Raw genomic sequence first — 17705 nt, 5'->3', positions numbered from 1 at the left:
ATTGCTTATTGCAAGATATAGAGACAAAGTTACACATTTTGCTTGTGGCCCCTACACAAGGGATTGCACCAGTGAGTCATGAACAGAGAACCAAAGCTTCATTCCAAAGCTTTAGTTTCATAGGAAGCAGACATACAGGATTGTGATCGGTTAGCTTGTATGCATGTTTCCTAGTGAATAGGCAGTGACTAGAGTGAGAAGGAACTATGACTCAACACAAAAACTAAAACACATAAATAATGATAATGCAGTAAAAAATGTTAAACCTTGCCTATAATTGTAAATAAGGTAACATATTTTTACCTTGACTGTCCCTTTAAGTATTGGTATATATAGTTATATATATATATAGCTATGCGCATGGCTACGTGGATAAACGCTGGTGTTTCCTCTACTGTAACTTGGTGAGTCTCCCCTGTAAGCTGGGTGGATCTGGGGGTCTGCTACGTCCTGGTAGTGAACACCATTTTGTCATTTGTGTTATAATCTCTTATGTGTTTTACCTTGTGGTTCTCTCTTGTCTTTATGTGTATTTTCTGTATGTTTTCTGAGCTTGGAATGAGTCCATGGTTGCTTGGCAACACCATTTTGGCTTCATAATTTTATACGCATTGTTAAACTCTTTTTTGTTGTATTTTTGACAACATATCAACGCCCTGTGAGTGCTAGCCTTTGTTGCATTTGTATGTGTCTCTGTATGTGGTGTGCTACCTTCGATGGAACTGTGTAGTTATCTATATAGATAGGTCTGTATAATTATGTGTGTATATGTGTTCTGAATTAGTTTGGGGGGGTTGAACTCTTTAACAAAAATGTAACTATGTAATATGAATTTCATCAATATTCGCTCCCCGTTGGGTCCGTTATGACGTGGCTGCACTTGTCGATGTATTTGTAATGGACTCCTTATTATCCTAATTGTTTTCTCTAGTAGAAACCATAAGGCTACAAATTGGGGAATGTGGGTCTCACTCTGATTTAATGATGTATTTCATCTCTTTCAGGGAGACAGCAAAAATGACGGCTGGATCTTCTCTCTGGCAGTTCTGTTAAGCAGCAACTTAGTGTATAACAGTATGGGAACCATCGACAATCATGCAATGGAGCAGCTACAGTATCCTTTCTACTCAGGGCCGTTTTAATAAAAGGGCAAACGGGGCAATGGCTGGGGGCCCACCATCAGACTCTCATTTAGTATAACAAATGCAACTAAAGGATATATTTTTAATAAAAAGCTGGTATTTGTGATTACAGTCCTGGTATTCCTGGACTGGACTTTGTCTATTTCAATATTTCATTTATTTATTGGAGCAGTTGTGGGAGACTAACAAAGAGATTGTTGCCCTGGGCCCACTGGTACCTTAAAGTGGCCCTGTGTCTACTAACACCTCTCAGTTAATCGCCCTGGCTTTTTATTTGCTATTAACACTATGTGGCATTTGATTGCCTTTCAACATCATTTCCTCGTGTTTTTGATCTTAATACAGAAGGAAAAGGTAAAACCTAAGTAAGCTTTATCAGAAAGGTCTATGTAAATACAGCCATAAGCACTTACAGTAATGCTGCACTAAGTCCTCTGTCAAAACAAACACAGGATTTATTTTCTTCTTTTGTGTAAACATGTTCTTTAGTGTCAAACTTCTCTCAGAAAAATCCTTCAAGGCAGCGGCACAAGTGTGCTCAGTTTGTTCTCTCTCCCCCTGCTTTCTCCTGTTCCCCCTCCCATTAGAATTTGCTCCCCCTTCTATCAGAATTTGCTCCCCCTCCAAACCTGCAGCATGGAAGCTACTAAGACCAAGCTAAAATGGCAGCTGTAATCTTAAACAAACAGAGAGAGCTTCTGTGGCTGTTTACTCAGGTATGGTAAAGCGGTCTGCAGAATAAATATAGCTTTCTAGATTGGTTAATCTATTGGTAGTAAAATGCCAAAATGCCTTTCCTTCTCCTGTACGTTTTTCCTTAATTTGTCTCAGATACGTGACAGAACTGTCAAAACTGATAAAGCTAAAATCAAACCCCGAACAAGAAGAAAAGAATGAACCTGATGAATTCAAGCGGATATTCCCATCATTCACATGGTGTGTTCGAGATTTCAGCCTGATATTAGAGCTGGATGGGAGGGCAGTCACAGAAGATGAATATCTAATGAATTCCCTCAAACTCAAGAAAGGTATTAATGAATAACCACGACATAAGCTCCACCTAATAAATTGCATTTCTCCTGCAAAGCACATTCATGTGTTGAAAATGTATGGTGTGCTGTTTTTCCCAAGTATATTTTGTCTACAAAAATACATTCTGTTAACAAAAAAACAATCCCCAGTACACGGAATGAATGTGTGCTATACACATTAATAAAAAATATACAAAAGACATATTTCTAGTGAAGAATGAAAACAAAAAAGGTTACCATTATATTACAAATTCCATTCTGCACTTTTTAACAAGCATTCTGTCATAGACATGTAAAATATATAAAATCTGTACAACAAAACCAGTTATGTGCAAAGTTACTTGCAAAATGAATTATGTAAAACAAAACATGGACAAAATATATAATGGTGTAACTGACTAGCATATTCCAAGCTAGGTTTTCATGACAAAATAGATACTTGTGACAGAAAAAAAGATTCTATAACACAGAATTCATTCTGTCAACAAAATTAATACTTGGTGCCACAAAACTGATAGAATATGCAGCAATGTGGGTAAAAATAATAAATTGTGTGCGTTTTTGTGTCTTACGCTTGCATTCAGTATACCTAAGGTTGCCCCCCTGTTTTGGTTTTGAACCTGCCAGGCAGAAATCTAGGCCATGGTGTCATAACCTTGCCCCAACACGTCATAAACCTGTCTCTGTACGTAAATACCCGGTCCTGCCACTGACATCACTGCACCTGCCCACAAACATTATTGGCTCATCCTTTTGCCCAATTTTAACTAAGGTGGCAACCCCAAGTATTCCCTAAATCCCAGAGGATTTCCCTCCTGACATTTCCCCTTGTGTAACCCCTTGATGTGAATGGGAAAATGCAGGAAGAGGAGAAAGAGAGAATCAGACATACAATACATACAGCACAATACTAAAAAAACAAGCCCTAGTGAATTAAGGGGGCCTATTTTCTGTGTATATGACAGTATGGCTGCCACTCTGGCATACCGATATGTTCCAAGTAATTGTTTGCTTAAACAGTTTATACCAGTATATCTAGAAAACAAACATGTGACTCTGCATTTACTAGGTACTGATAAGCAGACTCAAGATTACAACCTGCCGAGGGAGTGCATCCTCCACTACTTTCACTCACACAAATGTTTTGTGTTTGACCAACCTACGTCTAGTAGAAACCTTCATCGCCTGGAAGAGCTACAAGAGCAGGACCTGGAAGAAGATTTTGTGAAACAAACACGGAAGTTTTGTGATCATATACACACACAAGGGGTAGCCAAAACTCTTCCTGGCGGCCTCTTAGTCACTGGTAGAAGTAAGTGGCATTATGCTTTGCACCCTGTCCTGCACTTCCTAAGTTACCCCTGAGACAATATTTTGAGTTTGTGCAAACTTAATTTAATAGCCTTCTGTAAAGACCAGAAACCGAGACCTTAGGGTTGAAGTAAATGTGATGTACTTAGATTTATGCTAAAGCATTTGGTACCAAACAGAAGGTTACTAATTAAATGAAGGGACATACTATTGGTACTTGGATAGCAAACTGATTAAAACATAGATTCAAAGTTGCACCAGTGTTAGTGGAGTACCGCAGGGGTCCTTGGCCCTTCACTTTGTAACTACTTCTAATGACCTGGAGGTTGACATTGAAAGTAGTTTTTATTTTTTTAAATTGTGCTGTAAGTTCCATGAAGGAGGTTGCACCAGGTTCCTGGTGATCCTTAATGCCTTTTAAAGGGCCTTGGATGACTTCTTGGGCAAACAAAATATGCAGGGCTACAGTGATGGCAAAGCTCAAGGGCTTGCAGTTAGTTTGTATGAGCGGGCTTGTTCTTCGGTGTAAAGCTAGCTCCTAGGTCCCGACTACAAGGAGGCCATTCCTTATATATTATTTAAATCCTATAATGGAGATCGAGATAAGATTTAGATATATACATTCTATTCTGATCTATTCTGACCAAACAATCCTGGTAGAATGTTGTCTACTGTTTAATCAAGCTCCATGCTAGCTTACCAGATGAAGAACTACATGTCTAAATGCTATAAGCCCAATGCATTTTTCCAATGCACTTATTAAATGCAAACATTTTTGTTTCTGTCTCCTAGTGCTGGCACATCTTACTAGACTATACATAGAGACAATTATGAGTGGATCAGTCCCATGTATGGAGAACGCTGTCCTTGCACTGTCAGTAATAGAGAACACTGGGGCTGTGCAGGATGCCTTGACCAAGTATGAGACTTGCATGAAAGAACACCTGCCCAGGTTCCCAACAGAGACACTGCAAGAGTTCCTGCACCTCCACCAGAGGAGTGAGAAGGAGGCTCTGGAGGTGTTTCTGAAACGTTCCTTCAACGATGAGAATCAGGATTTCCAAAAAGAATTCAAGGTCAGTTTACGGTAACACTCCAATGCAGAAACAATCATTCTGTGCTGGATATCTATACATCAGTTTGCTCCTCTCCCTCCCTTCTCCTGCTTCCCCTCCCATCTGATCTTGCTCCCCCACCCAACTGTGCTGTGTAATCTGAGCTACCACCAGCTAGAGCTGGTGGTGGTGGTAGCTCTAAGGTTTACTGTAAAGAAAGCATAAAAATGTAGGTGTACTGCACTCAGTTAGTAACAGGAGGCCAAAAATGGGTCAAAATTGAGTATAGGGCACCCTAGACTGGAAGTCTAAGCACAATTTACTGGGTAAAATAGGCAAATGGTGAATGTGACGGTACCACATACGTACCATCAAGAAACCTTTTCTCTTTATGTGAACCAACCTACCAGTCTCCAGTGCCTACTCCTCATTTTGCCTAGGGATGCACTCCAAGAAATATGTTAGTAGGAACTGGAGACCAATTGGGAAGAATTCTGACACATACAGTAATTCCTTGCCTGTGTATGATGACCGTTTTCCTAGGAGTTCATCTCCTCTGTGTGGTTCAGGGTTAATTTTTATCTCTTTCCTTTCATCATGTTAGGTATTTGGTTGTGGAACACAGTGTCCACTTTGACTTTTCCAAATTTTCATACAAGCCTCAAAAGCAAGGATGAATTTGAGAATTTTAGAAACATTGACCTAGACCAGTGATCCCCAACCCCTTGAATGTTGCTCTCAGTGCCCCCAAACCAGGGAGTTATTTTTGAATTCCTGACTTGGGGGCAAGTTTTGGTTGAATAAAAACAAGATTTCCTACCAAATAAAGCCCCTGTAAGCTGATAGGGTGCATAGAGGCTGCCTAATAGCCAATCACAGCCCTTATTTGGCTCCTCCATGAACTTTTATGGTGCTTGTGTTGCTCTCCAAGTCTTTTTACATTTGGCTGTGGCTCTCGAGTAAGAAAGATTGGGGACCCCTGATTTAGACATTTACCAAAAATGATAAGATGAAAAGAGAACTTTAAAAGATATGAATGTCTTTAGGGGTGATTTTTTTTTTCATAATAACAGTAAAACACCTGTGACTGTGAGTTAAAATATATTACTGAGCTGTACCCTTCCACTAATATAATCCCCTCCTGATTTCAAATAATGTGTTTTTTCAACAGAATCTATTAGATAACAAAATGAAGAATTTTTCAGAACGCAATGAGAGGGAATCTACAGAGCGATGTGAGATCATCATCCAGGAATTAAGTGAATATCTGGAAGAAAGAATATCTCAGGGAGAGTTTTTAAAACCTGGAGGGCACAATCTGTTTTTGGTAGCGAAGATGACAATTATGGAAGAGTATAACACAACCCCACGCAAAGGCCTAAAGGTACCAACTATATGAAGACTAATAGTGGTGGGTTTATGATATGAGATGCCCTGGGCTACATTTTCCACATGCCACCCCCTTCTAGACAGCAGGCTGCGTGTGTGCCTAGGGCAGTGATCCCCAACCAGTGGCTCAGGGACAACATGTTGCTCACCAACCCCTTGGATGTTGCTCTCAGTGCCCCCAAACCAGGGAGTTATTTTTGAATTCCTGACTTGGGGGCAAGTTTTGGTTGAATAAAAACAAGATTTCCTACCAAATAAAGCCCCTGTAAGCTGATAGGGTGCATAGAGGCCCCTAATAGCCAATCTTAGCCCTTATTTTGAACTTTTATGGTGCTTGTGTTGCTCTCCAAGTCTTTTTACATTTGACTGTGGCTCACGAGTAAGAAAGGCTGGGGAAATAAATTTAGTATTTCTCTTTGCTTCCAAGTCTAAAAATGCTTATTTTTACTAGCGCTGGGTGGGATGGAGAAGGCAGGCAGGGAAGGCATGTGTGTGCGCCAGGATACGTGCAGAAGATCCAGGCACACGTGCTCACTAGCTCTCTACATCAGATTGGGTTCGGTGTGTACCCAACTATTGCCACCCAGCGCAAGTAAAAATAAACATTTTAAGACTTGGAAACAAAGAGAAATACTAATTTTAATAAAAGCTAGATGGGCCCCCGATCAAATGGACCCCTAGGCTAGAGCCTAGGTTAGCCTGTGCGTTAACCCACCCCTGCAGATTAAAATAAAGCATAAGGATGGAATAGGCTTATTCGTAAAACACCTACAGTCACATTTTTTGTCCTGTTGAAAGTAACAGCATATTACAGTATGTGCACCAGATGCATAGTCAACTCTACTCCACTTGTACCCCAAGAACTTAAATAAAAGGAACCATGTTTATGCTTTTCTTACCCCTTGCTTGCTCACACTTGTAAAAATGTTTAAAAGTTATTCCATAAATAAATTCAATTAATAACTACTTAAATGTTTTTTTCCTAAAAAAATAGAGCCTTGAAGTACTACAAGAATTTATCAGTAACAAGAAGGGCATTGAAGCTGCCATTCTCCAAGCCGATGTGAGCCTGACAGCAAAGGAAAAGGAAATTGCAGGTGCATAGAATGGAGTGGGAATATCCAGAGTCAGTTAAAGGGCAATACAATAGGTCAGGGAACTCACTCTTTATATCAGTGATCCCCAACCAGTGGCTCCTGAGCAACATGTTGCTCCCCAACCCCTTTGATGTTGCTCCCAGTGGCCTCAAAGTTGGTGCCCATTTTTGAATTTCTTATTTGGAGGCAAGTTTCGGAGGCATAAAGGCCATCTGTACTGCTAAACAGTACCTCTAGTAGTCTGCCAGTCCACATTGGGCTACTAATTGACCAATCTAAGTCCTTATTGGTCACCTACTTGGAAAGATTTTGTGCTTGTGTTGCTCCCCACCCTTTTTTCATTGAAATGTTGCTCACAGGTAAAAAAAGGTTGGGGATCCCTGCTTTATATGTATCTTTTCTTGCCATGCTGAGGCCTCGTTCTGAATTCAGTAATATCCAGCTCAAGGTTTTCTGTAAGGATACACTGCTGTGTTCATAGATTGAGAGAGGGCAACAGACAATGAAAGCAACTTAATGAGAGAACTGAGGGTGATGCAGTTTTTTCTTTAAGTTGACATTTATAATGGTTTATTTTCCCTCTAGAGAGTCAGGCTGAGACTGCTGAAGCAGAAAGGCAAAGACAGATTCTTGAAGAGAACAAGAAGTACCTACAAGAAAGCATGGAAAATCAGAAGAAGAGCTTTGAGCAGCACGAGAAGATGCTAATAGAGAAGATGGACGCAGATAGGCAGAAGTTAATAGCAGAGAATGAGCGAGTGATAGCCCAGAAACTGCAGGTACAGTGAATCCAATTATAGTTTGGTGTGCTTAGAACAATGTTTCATTCACCGATTCTTCTTCCAGTTAAAATCATTGTACTTTGCCATACTCACACAATTAGCAGCTTGTCAGAATTGGTTGGTACCACCTGTATCTGGTACTATAACATAATTACCATTTATCCCCTGGGATGAGGCAGGTTTGGTCAGAATGGTTTATAGAAATATGAAAACACAACAACAAAGTAAGAGGCTTGGAGACAACGTGAAATAGTTACAAACTTTCCCCTACAGAAATGCGTATTTGTAGCTCTAGATAAGGTTTAATATAAGAAAAAGTGTTGGAAAGGTTAATGTCTGCTCAGTTTTCATTTCCGCAACATAAATAGGGATTGGTAGCTCAAAATATACAGTGCCACTTCCACTGCACTGCTTCCACGGAGCCAAAGTACTGTAAAGTAAAGTAACACTAAGGCTAGCTATGGGTCCCCAAGCTGCGTCTGGTATCTACATTTCCTGCCAGTCTCTCTTGCATTCTTGCCATTCTTGGTGTTTTGACTCTTTGCCTGGATTCTATTTCCACTGTTGTTGGTGTATTAGGGACACCTAAAGATGCCGAAGATTCAAACCCACACCCCAAGAGAGTAATGTGATTCAGGGCTGGTTTTAGTCCTGGCCCTCAGCTTCTTGGGTGCCACCAGGTCTTACTGCACAAGAATTGAGTGACTCCCACTAAGGGGAGGGAGGGAACCAAATGTAAAAGTGAAGGAGCTGGTAAGGACAGAACTAGACATAGTCAGATGTACTAAGTCAGAACCATAAAACCTGTAACCAAGAACAGACTAGATCAAAACCAGGAGATCAGTAGAAGGGACAGGACCGGGTAGGAAAAAGGAACCAGGATACAGCAGTAGGATGATTCAGAACACCAAGTAACAAGCTGACTTGGCTTACAATGGACAGTGAATGAGCTCAGAGCCTGGAAATAAACAGGTAGGTTGATGGTAAAATCAGGAATCAGGGCACCCAGAATGAAGCTGACTTCATCTACAATGGCAGTGATGTATAGGGGTGTGCGTATGTGGGGTATTTCACTAAAATTAGCCACAATACAGCTATATTAATATAATAATAATAATATGTGTACAGGGGCTGCTGCCATATGAGGCCATTGACAGTTTATGATGTTCCTCACTCTGCTTGAAATGCCAGAGCCTATATTGAATCTCATATAGACACCAAGAGCCCCTCTTATCAATATATATAGGACACTGAGACATTCTGTGCATTAAGCTACCAAGCAATGCCTCCCCTTTAAGCAAAACAGGGATTGTTTGTCCATATATTGCAATATACTTTTCTTTTAATCTCAGTCCGGACCTGATTGTCACTGCAAGACTTTTCATTAAAATTATATCTATCTAATGATGATAAACCCAGTCATGAGTAATGTCCTATTATAAGTGAAATTTATCTGGAAATCTCCAAACCTTTACATTTGTATAATATGTGTATCTTACTTTGTTCTTTTCATCGTGTCTGCCATAATGTCTGTTTCCAGGAACAAAATGCCATGCTGACTGCCGGATTTCAAGGCAGAGTGAATGCTCTACAGAGTGAGATTGACGAGCTATACAGGAGGAACAGGGCGTCAAAACCCAAACCAGGATGCATTATACAGTGACTGATTTTATGTAAGGTTGGGAGCGTGCTCAGTAAGGGGCAGAAGCTTTGGGGGAATGTATTACAGGTGTATTTGCAATGGAAAATCCTCAATGTTGGCGAGTAAGTAAGATATGTTATCATTTTAGAAGGTCCCAAACAACATTGGAGTCTTCATTTGATCAAGAGTGCTATCAACTTTACCTATATAAACACTTTCAGGATTGCAATTCCAACTACTGTATATACTCGAGTATAAGCCTAGTTTGTCAGCACCCAAAATGTGCTGAAAAAGTCACCCTCGGCTTATACTCGAGTCGGGTGCCATGGGTCCCTCTAGACTAGCACCCTCTGTCCTTTGTGTGCAAATTAGGCCACCCGCAACCAGACCCTCCAGTGCCCTGGCCTAGGCTCCCACTAGCAATACTTATTTCCCCTTACATCTCCTCCGGGACTGGGTCTGCTGCCAGTTTGCGAATCTGCAATGAGCGTGGGGTAGTACTCATATTGTTTTTGTTGACCCTCTTCTCCACTTACAGAGCTAGTTTACTGTTTTTCTTTGAAATAAATATTGAAAAACATATACTGATGCCTCATTTAATGTAATTTTATTGGTATTTATTTTGATTATTGAAACTTAGCAGTAGCGGCTGCATTTCCCACCCTAGGCTTATACTCGAGTCAATACGTTTTTCCAGTTTTCTTGAATTAATTGATGGGGTTTAACTATCACCCAGGAAATCAGAATGACCAACAATAAAATTCTGTTCTTTGCCTGCTTGCTCTAGTTACTGCCTGCTCACTATTAAGTATTCATACAAGCCAACCAATCACAGGCCTGTCTGGCTGCTTACTGAAAGACTGAAGCCTGCTCTGGCACTCTGATCTTGGAGATGGACTTTAACTGAGTCCTTAGATGTGTGACTTTCCTTTCCACATTGTAACAATCCCAAATGCTGAGCTGTGTTAGTGTTCCCCCCCTCACATAATCTAGGGTTCGGTTGCAGAATGAATATATACAGGGAGAATTGAGTTTAAGTCACGATTTTAAGTTCATTCTTCTGATAAAATGTAGTGGAAGCCAACAAAGGTTGAAAACTATATAAAATATATTGTAGATTGCAAAATTAAACATAAAAGGCAGGTTGACTTTATTATTTATACATTATAGAGCACAATCACTACCTACTATTTCTATCTCCAAAAAAACAAACACCTACAAAGCATCTCACTGTGGCCAATGAATGGGGATTCATTAACATCATATTTACAATAGGGAGAAAACTAACAGTGATGGACTGGATACCTATATTTATATTCCCAGTATGCATTCAGTTGATTATAGATGCAAGAAAACTGGCCAATGAAAGTGCTGGTTACCAAAACTACGTCATACATACGTTATCTTATTTACAGATGTTTTTATGTAATTTTGTGCTTGTGCTTTGTGCTTCTATATTACTATATTCTATATTACACTGAAATCAGACTAAAGGACACGTGTTCACCGCTGGGAGACTGTGCTTATTGCTTCCAACTCCAACTGAAGATACAAAGAACATGGTGCCAGAATTACACAGATTAGCTGGAATTCTCATCGGATGAATATTTTTTATACGAATACAGTCATTGGCTCTAAGGGAGGTGTTGGCTGAAACTCACAGGTGCAAGAAAGTATGATCCAGTCACAATGGTACAATGGTTCTCAGCCAACACCTAACTGAATAACTTCAATGGAACCGTTGTGATTGGATGTCTGTGGCTGTATGCCGGGGAATTTCCTACCAGTCATTTGAACTTAAGAAGCCACTCGGATGAGTGGTGAAACCTTCTTTTAAGAACTGAGAAAAGTCCAGGTCCATACTGTAAATCATGACCTGGATGAATGAGAATCTTCATAGACATTTCCTGGGAAAGTTATCTTCATATTCTGGGTGCGGCCCAAAACTGGACTGATGGCACAGATTCACATAGTGACTGTCATTCTTATGTGAGACTTATGCCTAAGGCTAAGGGGCTAATGGACTGGGCCACAAATTACCACCAAAGTTACGCTCCTGTTGAGCAGTTATACCCCATATAAAGGGATTGTGTGCTAATAAATCCTGGTTGTACGGTTACCTGCCTGTGTGCTTATTATCTGCCCATAAACCTGCCTTGTGCTCTGGGACACCAAAACATTCATTGCCTGAGTGCTCACTCACCATTCCTGGCTCTGGCGAGCTTGTTCATAAGGTAGGATTTCCCAGTTCGATATTTCCCAACAATCGCCACAACCACCACAGGCTGAGTGATTTCCAAACAAGATCTGTAAGGCCTCCTGGTTAACACTTGCTGCCAGCCAATTTTCCACAAATGCCCTTACAGGCTGCCAATTTCCTAACCAACTACTTACCAGGGTGAGGTGAGGAGGTTCCCACGCCCAGTTATGATCAATAGAGCCATGCTGGCAGGAGTGTAGCTTCTGGTGGGGCCAAATCAGAAAGTTTGATGGGCAGGGCCAGAGGAAGAGCAGCATTCTCAACAAATATATATGAAAGTAATCTGCATAACCCTTTGTGTTCTGTCTCGTATTTGGCTGCAGTACACAGGGGGTCATTCGGAAACTTCATCCCATTAACTCCGGCGGCATTATTATAAAATCGCACTTTATTCCGGTGCCTAAAAAGCTTTAAGTTGTGCCTGCACCCGGAAGCACTGAATCCATCTGAGTGCCAGCGGGCACGGCAGAAATCGGCTAGAAATGCGAAAGCTTGTGTTTTTTGACTGATATCCGCCATGTATACCTGCACCCATACAAATTTAGTGCTTCCAGGAGCATTAGCCCCGCGTATCATAGCCCCAAAGGAGCGTTAGCCCCACGTATCATGGCCCTAAAGGAGCATTAGCCCCGCGTATCATAGCCCTAAAGGAGCATTAGCCCTGCGTATCATAGCCCTAAAGGAGCATTAGCCCCACGTATCATAGCCCCACGTATCATGGCCCTAAAGGAGCATTAGTCTAGCGTATCATAGCCCTAAAGGAGCATTAGCCCCGCGTATCATGGCCCTAAAGGAGCATTAGTCTAGCGTATCATAGCCCTAAAGGAGCATTAGCCCCACGTATCATGGCCCTAAAGGAGCATTAGTCTAGCGTATCATAGCCCCAAAGGAGCGTTAGCCCCACGTATCATGGCCCTAAAGGAGCATTAGTCTAGCGTATCATAGCCCTAAAGGAGCATTAGCCCCACGTATGATAGCCCTAAAGGAGCATTAGCCCCACGTATGATAGCCCTAAAGGAGCATTAGCCCCGCGCATCATAGCCCTAAAGGAGCATTAGCCCCACGTATCATGGCCCTAAAGGAGCATTAGTCTAGCGTATCATAGCCCTAAAGGAGCATTAGCCCCACGTATCATAGCCCTAAAGGAGCATTAGCCCCGCGCATCATAGCCCTAAAGGAGCATTAGCCCCACGTATCATAGCCCTAAAGGAGCATTAGCCCCACGTATCATAGCCCTAAAGGAGCATTAGCCCCTTGTATCATGGCCCTAAAGGAGCATTAGTCTAGCGTATCATAGCCCCAAAGGAGCATTAGTCTAGCGTATCATAGCCCTAAAGGAGCATTAGCCCCACGTATCATAGCCCTAAAGGAGCATTAGCCCCGCGTATCATAGCCCTAAAGGAGCATTAGCCCCTTGTATCATGGCCCTAAAGGAGCATTAGTCTAGCGTATCATAGCCCTAAAGGAGCATTAGCCCCACGTATCATAGCCCTAAAGGAGCATTAGCCCCACGTATGATAGCTCTAAAGGAGCATTAGCCCCACGTATCATAGCCCTAAAGGAGCATTAGCCCCGCGTATCATAGCCCTAAAGGAGCATTAGCCCAGCGTATCATAGCCCTAAAGGAGCATTAGCCCAGCGTATCATAGCCCTAAAGGAGCATTAGCCCAGCGTACCATAGCCCTAAAGGAGCATTAGCCCCGCGTATCATAGCCCTAAAGGAGCATTAGCCCCGCGTATCATAGCCCTAAAGGATCATGTATGGGCACAAATACCTTCCTAAATAGTGTTGAAGTGTAAATTTTTGTTCAAACCCGCCCCTTTAACTTGTGTTTGTGTCTGTAAATTAGCCTTCTGGCATTCTCTTTAGACAGGTATTTTGAACTTGCTGTTTGTTCTTTGTTACATTTTTCTATATATATCTCTACTTCCCACTCCCTCTGCTTCTGACAAGGAAATACAGACTTGCACACACAGCATACAGAGAGAGGAGAGGAACAGAGGAAGGCTGGGGATATATATTTATATTGTAAGTTACTCTTCTCTCTCCTTCTTTTCATTTCATTCAGGTGTGGAACAGTGAAGCATCTCTGAGCCTAAATGATTTTAACTTAGAGGAGGAGATTCTTATATTGTTTTGAGCAATATAAAGATACAGAGAAGTGCAAAAACACATATCCAGCCTATTTAATAGCAGCTGTTAATGCTAAACAAGGGATATGGATAGAGTCAGTTAGGCCTGAGCCTGTAACGGATTTCTACCCAATGTATTTTAGCTCAATTTAGAACTTCATTGTCATGTTCATTGTAATTATAATAACCAAAGACAAATGATATAATGTCATTTTTTACAAATATCCCTCAGATATAAACATGAGCGCCCAAATCCATATGAAGGATCCGATCTGCCTGATAGAGAACAGGAACAGCAATGAGTTTGTGATTAATACAGAAGCAGAACAGATTCTGTCTCAGATCACTGATCCGGTGGTGGTTGTGGCGATTGTTGGGAAATACCGGACAGGGAAATCTTATCTGATGAACAAACTGGCAGGAAGGAAAACTGGTAAGTACGGTAAATGTTTGTCATTCTTTATATTTGTACTTGTCTCTTTTCCCTATTCTTGCACCTTGGCCAGCAGGGCTGCATGTACAGCGCCGGATTCGTGTTCCGGGCGCCCCTAGGCCACCCCTGCTGGTCGCCCCACCTAGTGCGCACGCGTGAACACCCCCCCCACCACCGCGGCAGAGGCCGCGAGCACGCATGCGCACACCATACATTTAAACTCCCATACGGAGCAGTGGGGAGAGGTCAAAATTAAAAAATTTAGTTGCAACAGGGGCAGCATGCCGCCCCTAAATTTCTGCTGCCCTAGGCCCGGGCCTTTGTGGCCTCTCCACAAATCCAGGCCTGTGCATGTACAGGGGCACAGTGTGGCTGGTAAAAGACCACGGATCCCAGCATTGCCTATTAGTGTTCATTGTGAACAATATCTATATGTTGTGTAGTTGCACAACACTCTCACCTTCCTCTTCCACTTAGCGAAGGCCCATTTTGGGTAAGAGAGAGTACAGTGTAACCCATGTTCTACTGGTACTAGTCTGGGAAAGCAGATATTAAGCTGAAATAGAGGTTACACTTGCTAAAAATGTCATTATACTGGAACTGCAGAGAGATCTTTTCTCCTCAGCCACTAAGCTGAAAAGAGGGCAGTGTGTGTCCTTTCATTCTCTTTCAGTAAGTGGTCATAACTATGAGTGACAACTCTGTCCCGCCCCCAGTACTAGTATTGCTTCACTGACAGCTAGAGGGACTCATTTTTTTAATATAAAAATGACAAGAAACCGTGTGAGTTGGATGGCGCTTCAGCTGACAGTTTGGTGTTCCACACTGACATCACTAGAAGCTCCTCACTCACCTCACAGCCCAAGGGCTCAGTAACTGGCTGCACTCTCTCCAATGAAGCTGGAAGTGCCAGCGGCACCTTAGAAAACTGAGAGGAGACTTGAATTCAGCGCTACCTGTAACCGGAAGTAGTGTGGGAGTAAAAGGCAGGACTGGGGCTGAGAGAAGCGGAGCCAATACTCTGTGTGACCAGGGCCATAGACTAAAGCATGCTGGGAGCAGAGGGAGATAAGGCAGAAGTTACACTGACTCAGGAGAGAATACCCCCCATACATTCCTGTGCCCCCCTGTGATGGAAATTTGAAGGATGTAGAAACACCAGCACTAATGCCATCACATTATATGTTTCTTTATTCTGAGGATTTGACTTCTACAGTTTTACCTAATAATATATTGTCTTGTCTTCCCCTTTAGGTTTCCCTTTGGGATCCACCATTCAATCAAAGACTAAAGGGATCTGGATGTGGTGCGTTCCTCACCCTTGCCGACCCTCACACACCCTGGTGCTGTTGGACACAGAGGGACTGGGGGATGTGGAAAAGGTGAGCTAACGTTCAGCCTATTAGCCTGTTAGGGGATTTCCTCTATCTGGTTGAAGCTTTATATAAAGTATACCGATAACATTCATACAGCATTTTACTATGGAAAAAAGGGGGATGTCAGAGGGATGAATTAACACAACCCTTGACATCATGGTCTCACCCCTGACATCATCTCGCCCACCCAAAAATGTTGTAGCTTTGTCCACTTTGAACCACCGGCAAAGGCCTTAGTGTGCGTTGTTGTGCTGTGTGTGCACTTTGTTATGCTCTCTGTTCTTTGCTGGTCTGTGTGTGTTTCTACATTTTTCTTTTCAATAAGGTCCTTTTTCTCCAATGAGGAAAGAGAAACAAGGGTGCCTGGGAGGTTCCTGTGACAGGTGATTTTGGCAGTTTTGATGCAGTTATGAAATTTTAAATGGACAAAAGGGGAACAGAACAAGAGCAGGCACTGAAGTAAAGGGAAAACCCAGAACATAAAGGAGAGAGAGAGACTGAATGGGACAAATGGGACTAAAGCTGCTCATATATACATATTATATACTGTACATTATTATAATTTCATATTTTTTCTAATTTATAGAACATTTTGGAATGTATGCAAAAAGTTTGTTGAAATTATAATATTTGTTGCCATAATTAATATTTATGTGCTTTCCTTGTATTATTGACCTGCAATATTTTATTTAATAGCCATAATTAACATCTTATTAAATGTAATCACTTAATAGCACAGCAGTGGGCAATTAACCTGCCAATTATAGAGTAAAGCACCACAAATACATTTACCGATTCCAGCCTAATAGCAAAGGATTTAATTTCTAAACTCCTATTGCTGTACGAGGAATGTAGATACATATTTACATGATTAACTCCATAACTGCCATATTTCACACCAGGATAATTAAAATGAGTGGAATAAAGTGCATTGTCCCCATAATTCCAGTGGGGACTGTGTTATTTCCATTATGCCAATACATGTGGTTTTAATAATGGCAATAGCCCCCATTTCACTTGGCACTAGTGGGTTTCATCCATGCAACCTGCAAATGGAACCCTAAAATTACTACCATGTCCAGGCTCAGCATAAGTCCAGGGCTGAAATTCAGACAATAATGCATTCACCTCTGTAGAGAAACTAGATAGAGGGGGGTTCAGGTGCTCCAGACCCTCAGCCCAGGGGAGCAGACAAACCGTATGTAAAATAAAAAAAAGAGGTGTTGGGCACACTGGGAACCCACAGGCAGGCCAATAAAAATGTGGTTAAAAGCTGAAAAAAATCTTTAAGTGTTCATCTCATAGAGCCTTATGCATTTCTTGTTTGTCTGACACTTAGTCATAGACTTAACTGTACAAAACACAGGGCCAATATTTAAAAGACAAGACCCCAATGGGAAGAAGGGGGGGAAATCAAATGAGTAATTTAAAGGAACAGTGTACCCTATGATATGATTCAAAATGTGAAATCAAAGATAACAAAAAGCCCTTAGGAATTAAGGGTACGGCTATAAGTATCTAAAATTATACATTATTATTGTTATTATCAGCACCACAGAAGTTGGACAGCACTGCCTGACATTTTGCTGGGAATCGGCATTCTCGTTGGTTTTGTTGTAAAAAGAACATAATTATAGAAGAAAATTCACCACTGAGCATTCTACTGACCAAAAATCTCATTATAAGTGCAAGAGAAGTGACCAATGAGAATGCTGATTCCCAGCACTGTGTCAGGCATCTCCCTGTTACCTTACATATAGAGATAATGATGGCATTTTTCCCGTCATTATATGGCACAGGAATCAGACATGGGGATAAAGGGACAGACTTGTTCAGTGCTGGGAAACTGTGCTTATTGCTCCCAACTCCAATTGCAGGAACAGAGAACAGGGAGCCGAATTTTCCTCTCTACTGATGGCCCTGCAATCATCCTTGGGGATTTCAACTCCCACACGTGGGGGTACCTCAAGGCTCTGTACTTGGGCCGTTGTTGTTCTCCCTTTACACGCTGTCCTTGGGAGATCTTATCCGTTCATTTGGCTTCAAATACCATC

At 41.7% G+C, this 17705-nt stretch overlaps 2 protein-coding genes across 2 annotated transcripts in view; both read left to right on the top strand.

Moving 5' to 3' along the window:
• Positions 1 to 10033, top strand: part of gbp1 (guanylate binding protein 1, interferon-inducible) — a 42962-nt gene extending 32929 nt beyond the window's left edge. Inside the window, 8 exon segments of the mRNA NM_001016773.2 lie at positions 1005 to 1114; positions 1974 to 2170; positions 3243 to 3485; positions 4277 to 4560; positions 5711 to 5923; positions 6923 to 7025; positions 7611 to 7804; positions 9348 to 10033. Coding sequence (NP_001016773.1) covers positions 1005 to 1114; positions 1974 to 2170; positions 3243 to 3485; positions 4277 to 4560; positions 5711 to 5923; positions 6923 to 7025; positions 7611 to 7804; positions 9348 to 9470 — 1467 coding nt within the window. The 3' untranslated portion in view covers positions 9471 to 10033.
• A 3632-nt stretch (positions 10034 to 13665) lies between these two features.
• Positions 13666 to 15666, top strand: LOC116412379 (guanylate-binding protein 1-like). The gene is made up of 3 exons (XM_031906550.1): positions 13666 to 13738; positions 14075 to 14275; positions 15530 to 15666. The coding sequence occupies exons 2-3, from the start codon at positions 14083 to 14085 to the stop codon at positions 15664 to 15666; spliced, it is 330 nt and encodes a 109-aa protein (XP_031762410.1). The 5' UTR covers positions 13666 to 13738; positions 14075 to 14082.
• The last annotated feature ends 2039 nt before the right edge of the window (positions 15667 to 17705 follow it).

The sequence above is a fragment of the Xenopus tropicalis genome, chromosome 7 (genome assembly GCF_000004195.4).
Source record: "Xenopus tropicalis strain Nigerian chromosome 7, UCB_Xtro_10.0, whole genome shotgun sequence".
Taxonomy (NCBI): Eukaryota; Metazoa; Chordata; class Amphibia; order Anura; family Pipidae; genus Xenopus; species Xenopus tropicalis.
This window is presented reverse-complemented; position numbering and strand designations above follow the sequence as displayed.